Source organism: Haliaeetus albicilla, chromosome 3 (assembly GCF_947461875.1).
Source record: "Haliaeetus albicilla chromosome 3, bHalAlb1.1, whole genome shotgun sequence".
NCBI classification, from domain to species: Eukaryota; Metazoa; Chordata; class Aves; order Accipitriformes; family Accipitridae; genus Haliaeetus; species Haliaeetus albicilla.
In genome coordinates, this window is record NC_091485.1 from 9,265,289 (window position 1) to 9,287,500 (window position 22,212).

General features: G+C 38.2%; 1 protein-coding gene across 1 annotated transcript in view; it reads right to left on the reverse strand.

Moving 5' to 3' along the window:
* ELP2 (elongator acetyltransferase complex subunit 2) overlaps positions 1–22,123 on the reverse strand; it is a 39,304-nt gene extending 17,181 nt beyond the window's left edge. Inside the window, exons 1-11 of the mRNA XM_069778776.1 lie at positions 21,992–22,123; positions 21,829–21,907; positions 20,442–20,527; positions 18,503–18,653; positions 17,199–17,276; positions 12,954–13,018; positions 6,618–6,684; positions 5,570–5,704; positions 4,514–4,609; positions 2,539–2,639; positions 420–551 (exon numbers count right to left, since the gene is read on the reverse strand). Coding sequence (XP_069634877.1) covers positions 420–551; positions 2,539–2,639; positions 4,514–4,609; positions 5,570–5,704; positions 6,618–6,684; positions 12,954–13,018; positions 17,199–17,276; positions 18,503–18,653; positions 20,442–20,527; positions 21,829–21,907; positions 21,992–22,123 — 1,122 coding nt within the window. The remainder of the gene's footprint in view (positions 1–419; positions 552–2,538; positions 2,640–4,513; positions 4,610–5,569; positions 5,705–6,617; positions 6,685–12,953; positions 13,019–17,198; positions 17,277–18,502; positions 18,654–20,441; positions 20,528–21,828; positions 21,908–21,991) is intronic.
* Positions 22,124–22,212: the final 89 nt, after the last annotated feature.

The following is a 22,212-nucleotide window of genomic DNA, read 5'->3' on the forward strand; positions in this document are numbered from 1 at the left end:
ACAAAAATAAAAGTATCAAAGTCCTTATTAAGAAAGAAAAAATTTGCCATTTGAAAAGAGCAAATTGTTAGAACTCAGAGTGGCCAAAGAGACACAAATACTGATTTACTGCTCCAATCTAAAAGAAACTTCTGTTATTGGTTCAGCTGACACTTCTGAACAAAGCACAGCCACAAAGGAGTTCAGTCTATTCCACTGACTTTATGGTTCCCACAGGGAAGCAACAGGCCTTAGAGCCTGGGAGACTGCAGCCTCCCTTCTGTGCAGGAGTGAGACTCCTACAGAATATTATATTCAGAGAGGAATATTTCAATCATTAATTTTACATTGTACTGTTACACTTGTCTATTAACAAGAGAAACTACCTCAAGTGACATGTAATTCTTTTAAGTTATAATAGTAATAATAATAAAACATACCTTATTAACTGTAGCCTGTTTCCAAAGGTGTAGTGCTCCATGAAAAGCATGAGCGACTATCATTGAACCATCTGGACTAAACTGACAGTCAAAAAATCCAAGGGTATTGCCACCCACTTCACCAACTCGCACCTGAATTAATGATCAGAAGTGAAATACCCATGAAAATGGCCTTCTATTCATATAAACTCATCCTAATCTCATAAGATGAAAATTTAGCTATAGGCAACAGTTCACATTACACACAAAAATATATTTAAATAATATTTTAATTGCAAAGTTAAGCAGTAAAATATCATGGGAATTAAAGCAGCATGCCACTTTAATGGAGCCTCCCTTCATAAACATCTTGGGATAGGATCTTGCTCAATCACCCAGAGGAAAGAAAACACTACACTAGATGAGATGAGAACCTAATCTTTCTATGTTTCAGTCCAGTCTGTTGGCTGCAATGGTTTCTTGTCATCTGTTGCTTTCCTATTGATCTGTTGCACAAAATGGAAAAAAGGTCCAGAGGAACAGTAGCTCCCAATTACCTTTTCCCCCCCCCCCCTTAATTTCCAAGATTCACTACCATATTTGCACTACCCTCTTTCTCCATGAATCCCTGCAACTTGCTCCACATTCCTTCTGTGGCATCTTTTGTGTCTCCCTTGTGACTGTGCATGTATGTATGCATGCCACACATGCCTTACAGTTGCTCTAGTGCTCTTCCAAGTTTTTAATTACATTAAAAGATTATTAAAGTTACATTTTCAGGTGTTATTCAAGAGATAAGAACACAACTCCTTTCAAGCTGAACTCTTAACAAGTCCCCCATTATTATACAGCTGCTTTTAAGATCACAATGAAATGAATCTATACCTCATTCTAAATGGCAGTGTGGACTAGTATGTCCATTGTATTAGCACTCATTCCAAAAAATACCATTCATATGGAAGTGACTTTCATATGCCATGCTAGAGGCAGAATTCTAGTCTCACCTCTGAGCAGAGGAATGATTTTGTGAAGACTTCTTGTTCATCGTACCAAAATGGAAGAGAGAGAAAATGGGATGTTCCCCTTGCACCTTTCCTCCTTGCAGGCTTCCAGCTCAGGTTTCCCTCCCTCAATGCAAAAAGGACTGCTGCAGTTAAAATGTCTGATCCAAAGTTTCACATCTGAGGTCTAACCAATGCAAATGGAATGTACAAAGAAAGAGTAAAAACTTGCAACAAGCTTTACTGTACAACCCATTTTTAGAAGCTTGTAAGTTTAGCCAAACTAAGCATTACAACTAGGGACAACAAATGGCATCTCTATGTGATGACCCTATTATGAACTAATTTCTACTTCAAGCAGAAAGGCACAAGAACTTTTCAATGGAACAGGGGAAAAATTAAATCTACCTACTGTAATTCTCTTTTTTCTCCCAAGAGAAGACTAGAACTTTCTTTCTGACAGGAAAGACCACAAACAATGGTTGGCATAACCCAACACATAACCAAACAATTTCAGCTAACTACTGCAATTTGGAAAAGCAGGTCAACTGAAAACAAAGACATCTACCAAAGCACTAGATAAATCTGGTTGTACTACTTCTTTATTTAGGATGATCCCCATTAGAACAGCATTCAAAATACTATAGTGAAACATGAGTATCCAGCTCAAATGGAAGAATAACCTAATGACACAGCCCATCAAAAAGTTACTGTGAGTAAAACCAGGCTTGTGAATCGCATGTCAGCAGCTCTGTAGTAACTACTTGGGTGCGCATTCCCACAAGGACTGACTACAAATAATTCAGGATGGTTTCTTCCTCTTCTTACCAGGAGTACAGTGTGTGTTACTATGCAGCACCTGGCTTGCTATACTATGAATGCCAGGTGAGCACAAACTTAGAAACTCCACAATATAGTAATAAGAAAGCAAACAAGCAATAAAAATCATACTGCATCACATCACTTTTGAAAAATATAGTTTTACTTGCAACACAGCATCAGAATGAGTATTATTGCAAGAAAATACTTTTGCCTTTCTCTCCCAGCATTTTATATAGTTTTTGTTCCCTCCAGTACACACATGATGCTGGAAACGCAACTTGAATACAGTACGTATTGTGAGAAAGACTGACACTTGCCTGTTCTAGCCAGACTCCAGATTCCTTATCAGGTTCCCAGATGATCACAGTTTTGTCCATTGATGCAGACAGTATCCTCATTGGTTGTTGCATGCTGCCATCTACAGTACAAGAAAAACGATTACCGTACAATCTACAAGACTACCTTCTAAAAGAATTTGGTAATACTGAAATCCAAACACACTAAGAAAATTGTTCAGCATCAGAGATGTGCAATGCAGTACTTAAATGCCAGACTTAACAGGCTCTGTGTTCTTACTAGGCGTTCATTAGGAGGTATTGTATTTTTCAGCCATAATCTCTTAAAAGAAATGTAAAATACATAAATGAGAACAACAATATTCTACTGTTTATTCACTCCAAATTGACACTGAAACAAATGTAATTTGGAGGAAAAGATAGAGCTTCACAGAGAGACTGCATAGCAGTTCTCAGTTCTATTCCTCAAATTAGTTTTTACAGAGGGATCTCCAGTTTAAAACAAAATAATCTCTATGCCAGTATTCACTTTATTTTTTCCAAATTAAGTGCTGGATTCACTACAGACTTCAGCAGACTCTAGCATCTTGTAAAACATACAGCAGTAAGGACTGCTCCACAAAATGCACTGAAACACTCCAGCCAACTGCCCAACACAGCCAGAATGGGGAAGAGGGAACTGGTTCATCACCCAGTTGGGAAATCCCTAGAACTGCTGGGGAACATTTCGTGAGAATAGAGACATGGGTAGGCACCTTTTGAGGCAGTATCTTATGTCACACCAAACCTACCTTCTGCATTGAGAATGTCTCTCTCAGATCAGTCTGCCACTGCTGAAGAAGAAAATATATTTTGGGGAACCCAAGATTGGGCAGGCCACAGAATGCAAGCAGCTGCACGTATGCAGAAGCATGATGTAAGACACCTGGAAAACTTCATGGTCTAACAGGACAGTTTTTCAGATTGCACTGCAAGACTTACATGACTATATTTTGCCTAAACCTTGCTTTAACAGGCAAAATCTTTTATTGGTGTTTAAAAAAAAAGTGAAAGAACAGATAACTAAGCCAGTATTTCTAAAGTAAGTCCTGTGTCTTTCACTACAGGCATTTGGACATTCTAATTGCACTCTACTGTTCAAGTGTTGTATATACACTGGAAAAAAGTTGTGCTTTGTACTGGTGAAGTCACCTGCCATCAGTACTCTAAAACATCTCAGAAGAAAAGGCACCTTTGCCAATACAAATATGTAAGGGCATTCAGACGGTGCAAGCATGTAAAATCAAGAATCTCCTTCCCTTACACGCCAGGCAGACATGCACCAGCAAGTGCCACAAACAAGGCTGTCAGAATTTAAGCATTTAAAAAGAAACATAAAGACTAGGGCAAGATGCAAAATTAAACTGTAAGTAACACATTTTTCAATGAGAGTCTGCATTAATGCCTTAAAGCTACATGCTAGAGAAAACTGATACTCAAGGAATCCCTGGCATGTTATATTAACACACAGATGACTGAAGATTAATCTTCTGAATGTTGCTATTTGTTCCCTTCTAGTCCAAGAAAAAGAAAGGAGTGCTCTTGAGTTAATGCTGACCTTCCAAAGAACAGACATTTCAAACACACATATCAAGATAAAATATTAGAGCTATTAATTCATACTGATTAATGAAACTTATTTTTATTCCACAAGCAGCAAATCAATTACAATAAAGCCAGTACAGCTCAGTTATTTTATTTCATTCATTAAAGAAAACACGAGTGAGAGAGAGCATCATGCAATACACAATGACAAACAGAGCCTGTGCCAAAAGATGTGCTGTTGTGGCAAATTCAGCCAAAACATCCATTTCCTTATAAAACATCATTTGCAGAATTTAAACATTTTCATAGTCCACAGAGACAAGTGAACATGCAAACACAATACAAAGACATGTGACTGTACTCTGTGTATACAACATTTAACATAACTGCTAAGTGTTTGGTATATTTTTACCTTTGGAAAATGAAGGTTGCCAGTGAACTGCATACACCCAGTTTTCATGACCAGCCAATACAGACTCCAAAGTAATTGCATATGTTGTATCAGTATCTGCCACAAATCAGAGAAAAGCATATTTCTTTCTAAAAGCCAAGAAAGACCAGGTCATTTCTGATATCTTCAGTGAAAAAAAATCAACTGCTTTCATCACCTACCAATATCTCAATAGCTTATTGACATTGAACAGCTCCTTGAAAACATACTTTGCTGCAAGCTCTGAGTACCAGACTGACACTAAGAGGTCAGCCTATTGCCTCAGAGTGGTATCACAGAATCCCTGGAGAACTCTCAAGCAATTTTGAAATAAACTCTCTGATATTGGCTCTACCCACACTCTTAACTTAAGCATATTTACATCTCCAAATGACTGTAAATACAAGCATTAAGACACTTCAAACAATGAATCAGGATTTGCACCAAGTAACATGAGCATTTTTTACACAAAACATCATACAACTTCATTGTATTACCTAAGTTGCCTAATAATTTACCCCACAATGTCAGCATTGCAAGCCTCTGATATTACAGCGCTCAAACAGTATGTTAAATAACCAAAAAGTAAGCCCGCACATACTTATCTGTTATCTCCAGTATTTTTTCTAAGGTTTAAGTAATAGTAGCACCTCTTAATGCATTAAATTAGAAAGAAAATTAAAGGTATGTTATTAAACTGGAGCAGAACTGTGCAACAGCTTACCTCCCACAGACAAATACATCTCCTGACTAGGTACTGCATTTGGAGTATGTGTAACAATGCATGTTGATATTAAGCTCTCTCACTGCTTTACCATTGTTTGTTTGTAACACATCATTAACTTTACATAGTCATGGCTTTAAACAATAACACCACTTTTTCTAACAGGTGAATAAAAATAATGAAGTCAAAATGGTCTCAGAGTCTTTTAATACAAGAAACAAATTAGATGGTAACCACCTTGTTAGCCACCCTGAAACCACAAACAGATACATAAGTGACAAGTTGTGCAAGAGAATTTTACAGCTGTTACCTACCTTTGACAGTAAACACCTTCTCTTTCAGTCTTATGGAATCATCTTCAGTTTCTGGAAGTTGCTTTGATTTTGTACACACTTTCCAAATTCTTATCAAACAATCCTGAGCACAGCTTGCTAAGAAAAGGTCTTCACCTATTTGGTTTCAAAAACAAAAAAGGTAATTAGAGCCATGTTTTCATTGCAACCGCTGCCATGACTAACCTACCATCTTTCCAAACATGTACTACAGCTTTATCCTAATTTTTCCTATTGTACACAGTATCATAAACTGTTGTTTTATTTCAACATCAACTTATTCTCCCATTTCAAACTCTCTACTAGTTTAGAACACAATGACTATAGACATTTTTCTACTTAGAAGACATAGTAAATACTGTACATATTGTACATATACTTCCTTATTATCTATGGCCTTCACTCTCGAAATTCTGACAGCCTCAATACTCTTCAATAACTCCTTTCTTCAGGATTGTAGTGACCTCTAATTCCTTCTATTGTATTCTTGCCATTGCAAGAACTATTTGACTAGTTAACATCTGAATAGACTCTCCTCTTAATCTCCTATTCTTAAAAAAAAAAAAAAAAAAAAAAGGGAACAGGAGAAGTACTATTTCCCCCTACGTTCCCCCCTTTGAAAAAGCAGCCAAATATTCCTCACTCAGATACAAATATTTGCATATTGAAAAGGACAAGTTGCTAAAACTCCTATTTGTTTGCATTTAGCTACCAGTCAGGTAAACACACTTGAAACAAGCAAGACAAAATGAGGGATGCAAACACAAGATATAAGTGTACTGTATCAATTCTACTGTAGCCATAATTTTGATAACTAAAATATAACTGTAGTACAGGTTCAACAATTCTTACGTTTTAACAGGACACAAAGTTCTATCTTGATTTTTAATATTTGTACCACCACCTCAGAAAAAAATTCACAACCATAAGAGTTTAGGCGCTACAGTGCATCAGAACCATCTGTTGGAGGGGTAAAACAGTAGTACTGTTGTTAAACCAGTATTCCACTTTATTCATCTTTCGTACTGACCACAGACTGCCCATTCAATGCCTCTTATCCAATCTTCATGGCCAGGGAGCATTAACGTTTTCTGAAACTGAATAAAAATTCCTGTTATATCATAGAAATGCACTTAAATACCATGCACATATGAGCAATTAGCTTTGGATTTTCAAGTCTTTTACGTTTACAGCTTCTATTATTTGAAATTGGAAAAATAAGCTGCTACTAAGGATTGTAATTTACTGATAGATTCTAAATAGGCCTTTTTGGTTTTGCCACCATCGCGTAAATGTGTCACATCATGGCATTTTCCATGGCCAGTTCTGTTTAATATCTTTATCAATGATCTGGACAAGGGGATCGAGTGCACCCTCAGTAAGTTTGCCGATGACACCAAGTTGGGAGGGAGGGTTGATCTGCTTGAGGGTAGGAAGGCTCTACAGAGGGATCTGGACAGGCTGGATCGATGGGCCGAGGCCAGTTGTATGAGGTTCAACAAGGCCAAGTGTCAGGTCCTTGGGTCACCTGGGTCACAACAACCCCATGCAATGCTACAGGCTTGGGGAAAAGGGGCTGGAAAGCTGCCTGGTGGAAAAGGACCTGGGGGTGCTGGTTGACAGCCGGCTGAATGTGAGCCGGCAGTGTGCCCAGGTGGCCAAGAAGGCCAACGGCATCCTGGCTTGTAAAAGAAATATTGTGGCCAGCAGGACCAGCGAAGTGATCGTCCCCCTGTACTCAGCCCTGGTGAGGCTGTACCTCGAATCCTGTGTTCAGTTTTGGGCTCCTCACTACAAGAAAGACATTGAGGTGCTGGAGCGTGTCCAGAGAAGGGCAACCAAGCTGGTGAGGGGCCTGGAGCACAAGTCTTCTGAGGAGCGGCTGAGGGAACTGGGGCTGTTTCATCTGGAGAAAAGGAGGCTGAGGGGAGACCTTATCGCTCTCTACAACTGCCTGAAAGGAGGTTGTGGTGAGGTGGGGGTTGGTCTCTTCTCGCAAGTAACAAGCGATAGGACAAGAGGAAATGGCCTCCAGTTGCACCAGGGGAGGTTTAGATTGGATATTAGGAATTACTTCTTCACCGAAAGGGTTGTCAAGCATTGAAACAGGCTGCCCAGGGAAGTGGTTGAGTCACCATTCCTGGAGGTATTTTAAAGACATGCAGATGTGGAGCTTAGGGACACGGTTTAGTGGTGGACTTGGCAGCGCTAGGTTACCGGTCGGACTCAATGATCTTAAAGGTGTTTTCCAACCTAACTGATTCTATATATGAGCAGGAATGAGTAAGAATTTAAGGTGCTCACCTTCAAGAGGCTACAGTCTCTCTATGATATATATGAAAAGTTTTTATCAGGCTTATACTGGTACACAAAGAATAACATAATGCAGATATGACTAAATAATGGTAAATAATTTGTATTACATGTGTGAAGTAGATGCAACTGCAGATGATGTGGAAAATGAATACAGGTAAAAATCAAGTGTAAAAAGAAGGGTAATGTTTTGAAATTATTGCAATAATTAATTTGTAACATAATATGATTACTAAGAATTACTTATGGGGCCAGAAATATTCCCTATGTTTAAGTTTGACTAAGTTTCTAATGAAGGCATATATCAAGAACCGTATCTGCTGATGGAAATCTCTGCATAAACACAGGCCCAAGAACAGAGGAACGCAAACGCACATTTCCTAGTAAGAACTTTCATTAGTAGTATATTTTTATCCATAACATATATAATATTACCATTTTGTTTTGATTCAAGTAAGGTAGAAGTGTTTATTGCTTAATTAGCATTTAAACCATTTCTATTTTATTTTGCCCAGAAAAGGCTCTACTTTCATGACAAATTGATCCCAAGTTGACTTAAAATATCTGAAATAACCATTACAGTTAAAATGTTAGTTTAGTACAAATGACTATCACATTATTTCTTGCATTCTATTCTGCTAAATCCCCTACCTAGGCCTACTAAGTCAAGATTAAATTACAGTCTTTGCCCTCAGCACAAGACTGCAACCAAGTTCTCTTTCCCTAACTGTAATAAAAAAAGAAAATAATTAAAAAAAAAAATTAAAAAGAACAACACAATAAGAAAGGCACTCTCAAAATCTCTGTCTTCACCTTCAGAGAAGACAGTCAGCAATGGTAATTCATCCAAACAATTTTACAGCTAACTAAACATACTCAGAAATCAGTGCCTCTTCTCTTTGGTACATACTTTCCTGGGTGTTTCCCAAAAATCACCTTCCCATCAAAAAACATTACTCAGCTTCTCCTCATTCTACATTTGCATTCTTAATGTTACAGAACAATCTGTATATGAGATACGTGACCAGAACAGCTTAACAGAAACTTCCAAATCACGAAGTTTTGGTCTTGATTAAGAATGTGTTCTCACAGCCACCTAAGTCTCATTTGGCTTGTCACTTCTGCACTCACTGGCACTTCCAGATGTGGCATTCCAGATAAATGTCTATGTCAAAGACCCAACTGATTATGTGTAAATAAAGGCAGGAACAGCCCAGGAAGCGAGATCAAACAATGACCTCTGGCAATACATCAAAAAAAAAAAATCTTTTTAGCAATTCACATTGCAGAGAATAGATTAAAAAACCCCTATTTATTCATTCATTTATATGATCTTTGACATAATGCTCCATATTTTACACTCTCCAAGGTTAGTTGGTAAAATTCTTCCCAACTGAAAGATTAGTTCGGGCTGAACTGTTGCTAACATTCTTGTATTTTATGGTTCCTTTTATGTTGAACAGTGTGTGTATCTCCTGAAACTTGACTTTAATATTAATCTAAACAAACATCTAATAATTTTTAATTTCAAGGTGATGGGTGGCTTCTTTTTAAATTACCCTTATCTTCCCACAAAGAGAACCATTAAGAAAAGTAGACATTTGTTTTCTCTTTAAAGAGAGTAAAACTAATTACTTTGAGGTTATTAATACCACCCCAGGTTTCTAATTCACTTCCCAAATACGCTTCTAGGCACTACGTAGCCTTAAGTCAAGCACGCGGTTCTTTTGTGCTATAGAAAAAGCACGCACTCAAAATTTTTAAGATATTGTTTCCCATAAAAATAAAAATTGTCCACTGAAAACTGAGCAAGGAATAGTGTTACTGTTATGACCTCTGCTTGAGTTTTTTTAAACTGTTTTTGCTGTTTTCCTTGAAGTCTGTGTCTCTTAGTATCACACATTCAGTTTCTTCAGTTGTGTTCTGTTCTAAAACTGCATCAGTTTAAAGCTTCTTGCAGATGCACATGGTCATTATTTTTAAATGATTCAGACAAAGTTTTTATTATTGCCTAGGTTATATTTGCAAGTATTTTGAGCTGTCATTCTTCTCATTTTTACAGATTTTGTTTCTGTAGTCTGTTTTCCCCTTGGTCCTTACTGGATACATAAGATTATTGGAAGTTACAGTAACAATAGCTGAATCTAAAAAAACTTATGGTCTGAGTCACCTACTTCACAGGCTTTCCCATGCCTCTTAACTAATCACTGAACATTTTTACGTAGCAGTCTGGTCTCTTTTCTTTTAGGCAAAGAATAAAGCTGTTCTGCAGGTAGCAGAACTAATGAAGCCTGCTTGTCTGTGGACATGCCCAGCAGACTCTGCACAACTAACTCTGCCCACACTTTGGGTACATGCCCTTCAGTACCAGGCTGGTAGCATCATTTGGCAAATTTGGCAACCACTACATAAGGTAACAGAGGTCCAAATCTTCTCAGTTTTTCTCCACCAGACACTAGGTGTGATATCCCTCCTCTTAACCAGCTGTTAGTCTTGTAGAATTAGAAAGAGCCTGAATTACCTTTGAGTCTCTTATTCCACCTTTCAATTAGGCCAAATTATTTGGGGGAAACATACTCCAACATGCACAGCAAAATCTTCTCACAGAAACCAAGCTCAACATAGAGATGTTTTGTTTTAAAGCTCTATTTTGATCTTCTGGTTTACTCACTTCCCCTCCATAGGCCTGTAATATCTCAAGCAGGAAGACATATAATGGTTTCTGAAAGATTTTTCCCTGGGTATTTTTATAAATCAATACCCTCTTTCAAGAACTCAGAAAAGCAAAGAGATCATTTTCTCTCTAGTGCTTAACACAGTAAGGGATCTCCGGGTAGAGTCTTAAAGGATTTGATGCCTGCCCCCTCAATTTCAAAAACCAAGCAGTTTTTATAAATAAATATATCTCAGCTGTAAAATTCATGAGTGTACCAAAAGGCAGCCTTTATCAGCTAACTGAATATGCCTCATCCTCCCTCAGAGTATAAGTTTCCTCCAAGTTTCATTAGAATGTCCCGTTATGAACTTACATTCTACCTTGGGGTTCATACAATCTTTTTTAGGACATTAACTAAAGGAAGAGGTTTCCAAGAGTAATAATTAACAGGACAGAGCTACAGGCCCTTACCAGTTAGAAAAGGATGCAGAAGTTCAGATTCTAATCACTCTTCCACAGTAAGTTCTTGTGAAAAATGACAGGATGACACTAACATTTCCTTCAAATACCCTAAAAGTAGAGCTATGGAAGTCATAAAAGGGTTTCAGCAGATCTGAGAGAACCCAACTAAAGAGGAGAAACTCCTTTTAGCAGCTAGGAAGGAATTTACATCAGAAGGCTCACAAGGACGTTTTCATTCTGTTAATAGCTGTAACGCACTACGCAGGCACTTTTACTCCACAGGGAATCAAATCTGGGGTCTTCCCTAAGGTCTGTACAGTCTATTTAGTTAAAAGAGACATTCTGGGAAGGTGAGATAGATACCCACCAGAAGCCTCACTTCATTTAAAAAATAGAGACTCTGAACCCCAACTCTGCCAGGAGAGCTGGTGAAAATACCTCCTAAAATTGAAGGAAAATGTGTGAAAAATAACACATGTAAAATGAGAGAAAATTCCTCATCCTTTGTATGATTAAAGTTTCTTACCTCCAAAAAAAGACAGCAGCATAAACATGCTTATGAAGCTGAAGATAGAGCTTGTTTCTTCCAATTACCTTCCTTTATCCCCCACAGACTGACTGCATTTATGAATGGCTAAGACTGCTGTTATACTCAAAAGTTTGGTCAACAACTGGCAAAAGAAGTTATGGAACTCTGAACACTTCTGGCAGTCAAACTGCATATTATTTGTTAATCTGAACCATACAAGAAAACCATTTCCAGATTTTGAATGAGGAAAATCAACTGCACAACCCCTGACATAAGTCTTTCTTTAGCACGCTGAGAATCACAATTGGCATTCTGCCATTGCTAAATCCCAAAGAATGTCATTAAACTGATTTAACTCATGAGCTACATAGGAAAAAAACCCCCGAACCTAAGAAAGTGACCCTTCTTTCCTGCTTAGCAGTCCAGAAATCACTAAACATAGCAGATAAAGGATGAAGTATTTATTTTATGGACAACAACAAAAAATCTTATTATTGTATGTTGCAGCATGAACAAGCAAAATTATCTATAAAGTAGCTTTTATCTCTCTCAAAAAGCAAAAAGGAGTATCTATTCTTCAATCTCTAAGGGGACTGTGCCTGAACAAATCCAGAAAAGTCATTCCTACATATGTTAGTTAGAATGGGGGTTTCTGAATGGTAGGTTCACTGGTGCATTGTGGGGCAGCATTTGTGGTTTGAGGGGTTTTTTTAAGGGAGTGATAAGAGAGAAAGAAAAGACATTGACTTCTGGTTTGGAAGACAGTCATTCAACAAGCTTTAGAGTCTAACAAAACTTCTGAACAGATGCAAGAGAGGACAGAACTTCTTTCTAGCACTCCAAAGAAACATTTAACTGTATGAAAAACTAAAGATAGCTACAGCTTCCAAGTAATACATGAAAAATGTGCATGCTTTTAGAAGACGAGACACTCCTTCAAATATTTCTTTCCACATTCAGAAGCATTCAGCACAAAGAGCATACTTAGCAACAAACACACAATTCCACAGATAGAAACCATATCAGTTTTATTATAAGAATTTATAGACTGAAAGTAACATAATTTCCATATGAACCATTCAATACATGGATACTCAGTAAAGAAGGACAGTTGTAGCTATTTTATGTCAGCGAGAACAGAAACACAGGCTATCTTCACACAGGGAAAAAATAAGAAAAACTAACACTTTTATGCACTGAATCAAACTTCAACATTCTGTATATTCACTTCTTCATTACCTAGAAAAATGGATGAACTATTTAACAGAGGTAGTTGTAGGTGATGGCTATCTAGAAACAGACAGTAGTTATTGAAGAACCTCAGAAAAAGTCAGCAGCACATATGGAAAGAAAAGAAGCAGAAGAACTGAGTAATGTTCTGAGCAAGAGACAAAAACTGTAATTACCTGGCCATTCTGCTGTATAAACAAATGTATTTTGCAGTCATCACCACCACAAGCCAGTATTGGTACTGGGGGAAAAAAAAAAAATCAACAAAACCCAAACCTCTTGATTAATGAAGTTACAAAATCTAATATTCTAGGATATGAAAAATTACATAAATAACATAAAAATCAATATAGTATCAACAAATACATTAATACAAACAGACAGGCAAGCATGACTACCACTTTTTTATGTTTTTTAAATAAGACACCTAATACTGTTTGAAATAAACTAGTATTTCAAGAACACAAAACTTGCAATTTATTTTGGCATGTAAATTAATATCTACTAATACTTAAGATGCTAAAGAGTAGTTTCCTTCAAGCTCACATATCTGTAGGAATTTCAAGTATTAGGGATTTTTAATTATGTTTATTTTAATGATATCAACAGGCATTTGCTCTAAATACAAAAGGAGCAAGCAGCAAAACAAATTGACTCAGAATAATACAGTTCAACTCCCAAGTCAACTGAAGTAAGTATATAGATGGAGGCAGCATAATTATTACACAGCAAATAAAAAGATAGATGAAAAAAGGAAGACAGACCACCACTCACTGTACACAAGGATTTGAAAGCAATTAACATTATTATACACCTACTCAAGTCTTGAGTAGTAGTTTACTTCCAGGAGCTATCTAGAAAGTGTGCAAAAAATTAACATCTATTCAATCAAACCAGACAAAGTTACATCTAAGCAGAAAACAAGAGAAGTTAGGCAGTATATTAGTTCATCTCTCCCACAGAAAATCATGGGGAAAAACCAGTTAACCCTTACTCCACTCTTTTTGGGTCATAAGGATGAAGTAGTACTGCTAGGGACTGAAATAGCAAAAGAAAAGGAGTTAATTAGAAAAGTATTAAGAAATAAGTTATCAGAGCTAAACATTCACATTTCTCAAGTCTGGGTAGAAAACAAAATACTAAGTTTCACTAAAATCAGCTACTTAATTTAAAAACTAAATGTCATCCCTTTAAAGAGATAATTTTATCTTTATTACGGATACACCAAAAAAACCAACTTGAATATTCATAATAAGTTTATGCTCTATGCTAATTTCCTCTTTCTGCCTGTACCAAATCTGTGCCTAGCTACCTGCTGCTCCTCTCGCACTTCTAACATTTCACATTCTTACACCTCCATCACGTGCTTCTTCTCTCCAACCTCTAAGTCACATTTCACCTCCATCTCCTCCTTGCCTTCCACAGGACCAAAAAAAAAGACTGCTCTGGACCGGAGGTAATGAGCTGTTTTGAAAGAAGACCTGGTCTTCAGGTCCATGGAAATTGGGCAAGAGTAAGGGTTTTTTCCATGAAATACGATACAATATATGTTCTTGGAGCCTGTCCTGAGAAGTACATTTTATGGGTCATTACAGTAATGACATAATTATTCAATGGAATAAAAGTTTGACTAATAAAAACAAGAAGAGTATTATGATCTAGTTGCTGTATCAGACAAATGCAAAAGCTTTCACTCAAAAAGTTCTATCAAGAAGTATATAACTGGCAAAACCAGACAAGTATACAGTTTTTCACATAAATGCTCTAGACTATTAGAATTTGGATCTGATTAAGTCCTGCAAAGGAAATAGAAAAAATTAGTTGGAAACTGTGGCCCAATTGCAATGGGGACAGTGTGATCAGCAAAGTTTTTGCAAGTTCACTCGCTCTTTTCTTCATCTGTTGCAATTCAGTTCTGAGGAGACAATTCTTACTTGTCAGAGGCCAAGCTATGGCACTACAATTATCCACACAGTAGGAAGAATCACAGTATATGACAAAAGAGCTGACCAAGATCTGTAAAACAGTAAATCCTATTCCCAGCATTTTAGAAGCAGAGTTTCTGCAGGCACTGCAAGGCAGAAAGCAACCAAACAACCAAAACAGTATGAAGCTTTTCTTCAAGACTCACAAAACAACTGTGAAGAAACTCCTTAACTAAGAGGCTACCAGTAACATGCTTAAGCCATACTCCAGCTGCAAATGACTGTTCAGGTTTTTATGAGCAGTCTATTGGCTTTCCCCATTTGACTTCTTCAAAAAAATGGTTCTTTTTTTTTTTTTAATCATTTATTTTCAAGGACAATCAGTTAAAATACTAGGCACCATGAACTTCAATGTCTTTTGAAAGTTAAAGCATCCATTACGTATGAATCAATTTTCAATGCAAGCTTTAAATTTCTTTGCTTGGTGAAATTAGAGGTTATTCTGTATTTAATTCCTGACTTAAGAACTGCAGATTGTCCTCAAGAGAAAAGCTTCTTTAAATCTTAATACAGCTGCCAACATAGCCTTCATAAAGATTTCAGAGCAACTCCTAAAGTTATCATAGATCATTTTTCCCTGAACTCATTAAAATTCCAAATTCCCATTACATATTAATATTTCTGACAAAATGATCAGCAGTGAAATATTTTATAATATATTTTCAACTACTTTATTTAGATTTCAGAATTAACACACTCCTCTGAACAGAAACAGTTCAGTTGTATGGACTACTATGTCAGGTCTAGGAAGAAAACACAGAACATGGCTATGCTATATTAAAAGTCCCTTTATAGATTTCTAGGGCACACATTTCTAACCATACATTTATGGTTCAAAATCTAAACTATTTCTTGACAATTTTAGCAGCACAGATCATTCATATTGGAACAGGCATTACAAACATAAATGTATACGATTTTTTAAAAATTTCTGTACAAAACCTACACAAATAATTTCTCATTTGAAAATAATTTCAGTTCTTCAGAACAGTAAAGTACTCTTTTTCAGGTTACGAGTACTGTGTTGTTTTGCATAACTAATTTGAATTGGGATGGGAACAGCCATAATAAAGTTGCTCTAAACACAACTTTAAGCAACACTGGATTTTGAGGACTGGGAGATTTTCACAGCGAAACAAAATGCTTGCTATTCCACCATTTAAAGAAGCTTCAAGCACTCCATGCAATTTTAGTTTCAGAAGCATTTACTTTTAAGAATTAACATGATAATCTTCATTTAAGGTTTTTCCAAAATGTATGGTCACTTCTTTTGTATACAACATGATTTCGATGTTAAAAAGATGCACTGCTCTAGAGTGTTACAGTGAGAGTTTCTTACCTGAACAGTATCATAAATGAAGAAATAATATATTGCTTTGCAATATGAATTTTATATTCATTAAACTGGCACCACAGACACTTCACTTCTAACGAAAATTCACACCAGAGGTAATGATTTTAATTTACTCTCAAGCCTTTTAACTTCATCTCAACAAGCACCTGTTAGTATATTTACAGGAGAAATAGAGAGAGAGGTTTAAAGTTCTTTAGCAGTGCAGATGCTGCTTTTGCTATCAGACACACTCTGGAAATGGACATTAGCATTTCCAAATGAGACAATGCATCTTGACAGAGCTTTCATATCTCCCAGAATTATCACAAGCCAAGGAATAAAATAAGCTTCTGTATAACTGCTCGGAGGCATACAATCAAACAACACATCAGCATGGAACACATGCAGCGAATAGTTGAAAACTCTAGATACAGTAAGAAACTTTAGTACTTTTTGTCTTGGGAGCCTGGAACTCCTCCATCCAATCCAGGTGAAAGGCTCCAATGATACTTAAACACAAACCCAATTCAACATATGTATCTGGCTTGAGGATACATTTAGTTTTTTAAAAAAAAAAAAAAAAAGCTCCTACAGATTTGCAACAGAAGAACGTATCTGTGGCAGGCTACAAAATCTGAACATTTTTGTTAACGGAAAACTATATAAATCATACCAGGTTAAAGTTGTTCAGCATCTCCATTTTTTCACATTTAAGACTGAATGGGTGATAAACACTGCTCATTAATCTGCAATTTTTGATGTAGGCCTGAAGATTCTTGTTCTGGATCTTGCCCTTCAGTCCAAGTGACAAGAACAAATATATGCAGTAGCACCACAAGGAGTGGGCGGAACTAACAGCATCATCCTATCCTGTTCACTTACAGCCCCGCTACCCCCTTTTTACACTGTAATCTGCCAGTATTCTAATGGCTAAGAAGAGTTCAGTGAAAATCTTTAGATACAAGCAGCAGCTTAGGCCAATTCCGTAGAAAACAAAAAATATGGCACAAGGGCCTGGAGTTGGTCAAATGAAAATCTGCTTGAGGGATTTCTTAGATTTTATGTTTCCTGCATTGATATTTAAGATGTGCAGCTGTACTTACCATTGCTTCCAGGCAAGAAGGATAAGCAGACATCCATAACAAATCCATTTCCAAACTGCAGAATTTCAATGCATTTAGCTGGAAAACAAGAACAGACAGTGTTGATCTCGTTCATCATAAGTATTACAGTTACACTGTCACTTCCTACTACATTATGTACTTAAAATTTCCCATTCAATTTTATTTTAAGAAGCTGAAAAATTTCTACTTTTTCCAGAAGCCTATCTTCTGCAGGGCCACAGAAATTCATCCAAAGTTAGCTGAGTTAGAACGTAAGTCACTATTCTCCACTGAGTATTCAAGTTGTACAGCTTCACTGTGGTAACACATCAAAAGTGATAAATGTTGCAAATTATATCCTGTGGCAACTGTATTCACTACACAGGAAGCTAAAACTGAATCCATTTGCTACAAGAGCAGGTAGAGAGATGAGCAAAAACCTGCAAACACCCCTGAGACCCTAGAAGCGGTTAAACTGGTAAGCCATCAAAATCAGAGTAACCAACAGGATAGCAGAAAAACCTTTCTCCAGAAGCAGAATTGGTCCTTCCATCACTGGAACCCACAACAGCAAGACAAAAAGGAAAGGACAGGACTTCATGGTGTTCTTTGGGAGCATGAGAAATGCCTTCCAGAACACGTGACTGAAGATTGGCAACTCTATTTCTCTTATGTAGGCAAGGCAATGTGAAATCCTCAAGTACACCAGATAAGGAAGTAGCTTGAGAGATGCAGTCAGTACAAGTCAATTAGCAAATAACACTTTAAATCTAGATTATCCACCCTATTTATTTCTTATGCATTTCAAAGAGCTGTTCTCCCATGTGTCCATGCAAGATCCTACTGCCCCAAACTTCACTGAACTCAAGTCAATAGTAACAGCCAAGTGATCAGTTTAACCTCACCTTTCTAATCCCAGCATTAACCATTTTACTAATACACGTTACTTCACATACACATACAGCTAGTGCGCCCCCACATTACAGGGCAAAATGATGGTTCAGATTATCAGATTCTGAATACATATTAAAAAGAAACAAGTAAATTCAGCCAACACATCACTGATGAAAACCAAAGATAAATCATTCAAACAAATCAAACAAATCTGACCCAAAGCTGCTAAACTAGTATGACCCTCAGCTTTGAAAGAGCAATACAGTGGTTTGATGTACCAAAGTTTGAACAGAAATCAATGTAGTTGCATTAAAAGATGTTAGTATTTAGCCAAGTATGGCTTCAATGGATAAGAATTCATCATTTTTATTAAGCCAGTATGTTGTTCCTAACGTTAAAAAAAATGTTACCTTCTGAACCATGCCGAGACCAGATTCTCACAGTAGAGTCAGAAGCTGCAGAAGCTATTAGGAGACCTAAATCAGGTTCATCTGACTGGTAGACAGCATCCACAGCACAAACAGCTTCAGCATGGCCTTTGAGAGGAATGCTTTTCACAAGCTGAACACATCAGAAAGTTTTACAAAGTTTTAAATTCCAGTAACTTATCTGAGAGAATTTTTAAAGCCATTTTAAAAAATAAAATAACTTAATACTGAAAACAAGTTGCATACCTGCAATGGCAGAGCATCTGCTAAGCTATGCTTAAGCTATAGCATATTCCAGGAAAACACAGAGAAGGGATACAGCACTAATGAGTATTAGCTTGGTAAGATTTTGTTCAAAGCTGAACAGAATTAAATGTTCCTGTGTACACTGTACAAACCTCACCATACCTTGAGGAAAGCTGAAAATAGTATAGAAATTAGGAAGAGCGGTTTTCCTTCCTTTTTCTCCTTCTCTTGCCCCTCACCCTAAGGAACATCTCATAAAAGTTTGCAGAACCTTAGTGAAGGAGATGGAGCAGGAAACACAGTGGAATAAGTAGCAGCTACAGCAGCTCTAGCAGCAACGTTTAGTGTGTCCTTACAAATCAAAACAGCTTTTTACTCCCTCAAAATACCAACATGAAAAACAAAAACTCTAAATTTAGACTTAAGTACCTACTTTCTTAAAGAATGACTACAGGCGATTCAATTTGTAATCTGTTCCTCCTAAACACAAAGAGCAAAACAAGAAGCTTTTAATTCTGTGACCAGAAGTCATCCAGCATTTATCCAAATTTTGTCATAAACGCACTTGACATACCTTTCCAAAATATAGCCTGGTAGGCACCAGTAAGAATTTTTGATTGGTCCGATATAGAACTTTGCCTGTTTTTAAGAATTTACATTAGTCTAGAACTGCCATTAAAATGTGCACATTTAGCCACATTCTTTTTCAAAGACTGCCATAAGGCCGTGTACCACATCAGCGGAAATGGTTAATAAAGAAATCTGTAAGTTATTTTAAATAAATACGTAAACAGTTACAATGGGCCAGGATCAAAAATTATTTCTGAGAACATTCCCCCATCAAACTAGGTACATTTCCCCCTAGTATGCGTTCTCGTGCACTTTAAAATGCCAAGTCTAATCTAGTTTGAGATAGCCTATGAAATGGGTTACCTACACAGCCATTCACAAAACAATGCCTGATAAGTAAGATTTTAAAAGTTAGGTAATAAATTAAGTATTTTTTCATCTAAATTTCAGTTCATTCTGAAGGCTCTTTTACACCGTACTCCATCTTTTGCCTTACATTTTACAGTATGAATAATAAATTAGCATGTCTCATCTCAATTTCTCTGACAAAACTCAATTGTTGCACAGATTTTTTTTATTTATTTTTTTTTAAACACCGACCCCAACTTGTATATCATCCTGGTAAGACTACCTATATGTATACACCTACAAACACTACACTGTTACACAGATTGCCCAGAAATCACCAGAAACGGATATAAAGAAACGAGGAAGAAGGGTACAGGAAACATCAACTAAAAATGAACCTCACAGTTTGAAGATTTTAAGGCAGTTTAAAGGAAAGCGCTACATGAGATCAGCAAGCTGGCGACTCAAGAATAGACAAACAGCATCTTTTAGACATGCTAGACAAATCCACCTGATGACTGGTTAGCTAATTTCTTAATGAAGACTGATTTGAAATAGATAAACTGCAGAAAAGAAGAAACAACATTTAAAGTAAAACATAGCATGACAGAATACCAACAATTCGAAGGAGATGCGCACGGGGTTCAATAGTTAAGGTAAAACAAAGAGGTAGGGCTAATACAGACAAAACACATAATTTGTAGTGCGTGAGAAACTAGGGCAGGGGGAGCTTTAAAAAGAGGGTTTTCCTGCTTACCTGATTATTCCACGTTCCTGTTCCATTCCATTCCCAAATAATGAGTTGTTTATCAGATCCACCAGAAATTAACTCTGTTTCAGAAGCTGAAATACATGTTTTGTTAAGTTTTGTGAACACTTACTTTGTAACAGCAGTCAACAACATAAGCAGTTACATTGGTTACTACTCACAAAATATCAGATATCAACTGTAAGCAAAGTTTCCATCAAAATAAAGTACGGCTAATATGAGTTGCACTGTGCAAGGCAGCTTAAGAGCAAAGGTACTCTCTCAGACAACATAAAGACAAAAGTCACAGGAACATTTAAACTTCTGTATGAATGTGATAAATATATCTTTCCAAAAAGGTTCTCAAATCCGACAGTGGAATTTAATATTTTCTTTTTTTGTTTGGTCTTTTTGGAGAATAGGAAAATAAAGCAAGTGAAATCTAACCAAACAGAATTCAAAGCTTCACATGAAAATTTAATTCCCAAGTTCCCTGAAAATAATTTCTTTTAATCAACCTTAAGAAGAAAACGTTTTAGTGCAACCCGCTGAAAGGATAGCGGTTTATATCACTATTAAAAAGGAACGTTTTCACCTCAGCACTTTCCCCCCCAAAAAGCAAAAGGCATGTCACATCAACAGTCTAATCCATGGCCCCATTTCTCTTTGTCAGTGGGCTTCTTCAAATGCCTAAAGGCAAAAATATGTGCCTTTGAAAAGTCTGCACTGAGCACCTTTAAATCCTGGCATTACTATCAAGCAAACACCTTATAACAGTCTCAACCGTTTCCATCCTGAAAGATTATTTTTTCGTGGATACGACCTCTATGCAACCCACAGCTTTATAGTCAGAGATTTCTGAAAAGTCACTGCAAACCATGCTACAAAGTCAAACCACGCAAAGCTCCAAAGCCTTCCTAAAGAGCCCGGTGGCAGCACAAGCGTCTGTCACAGCCACCGATCCCTCTCGGAGCCACCGCAGCCCCAGGCAAAAAACAGCCTCGGGGTCTGCCGTCGGCTGCGGGGCCCGGAGAAGACGGACCGACCGCATCCCCTCGCTTACCGGACAGCTCACCCGGCTTTGGGGGGACCGCGGGGGTCACATTCCTGCGCAGCCACGCGTTAAAACCCCGGCTGGGAAGGTGGCGGCAAGGCCAGAGGACGCGCTGGAAGCACCCCAGCTCCTTATTACCCTCAGTTTGGCCCGCAGACCCTCTGTCGCCGGCCCTCCCGACTCGCCTCCCCAGCGAGGGCCAGCCCAGCACCGCCCGCGGCCCTGAGGGGAAGCGGCCCTGAGGGGAAGCGGCCCCGGCCCCCGTCGCGGGAGACATCCCGCCCCCCGCGGCCCCACGACCCCAAGGGACGGGGAGCGAGGTAGAAAGGCCGCGCTACTCACCCCCGTCCCGCCGGCGGACCCAGCGCACGCAGTTCACCCTGCCGGCGTGGCCGCGGAGGGCGGCGACCGCCCGCCTCACCTACGGGAAAAGAGGGAAAGCACCCAGCGTGAGGGAAGCCGCGCTACCTCGGCCCCGGCCCCGGCCCGCAGCGCCTCAGCTCACCGCCGGCTCGTAGAGAACGACGTCGCGGCAGCTGCCGAAGGCGAGAAACCCCCGCCGCCCCCAGGACACGGCCCCACCGCCCGCCCGATTAGCGCAGCAGGCGACGTGACAGACTTCCACGGGCGCCGCCATCTTGTGTGTGTGTGTGTGTCCCCCACTACCCAGGGGCGCGTGCGCGGCCTCGCGCCAGCTGCCGTAGCAACCGGCCCCGCCGCGGCGTC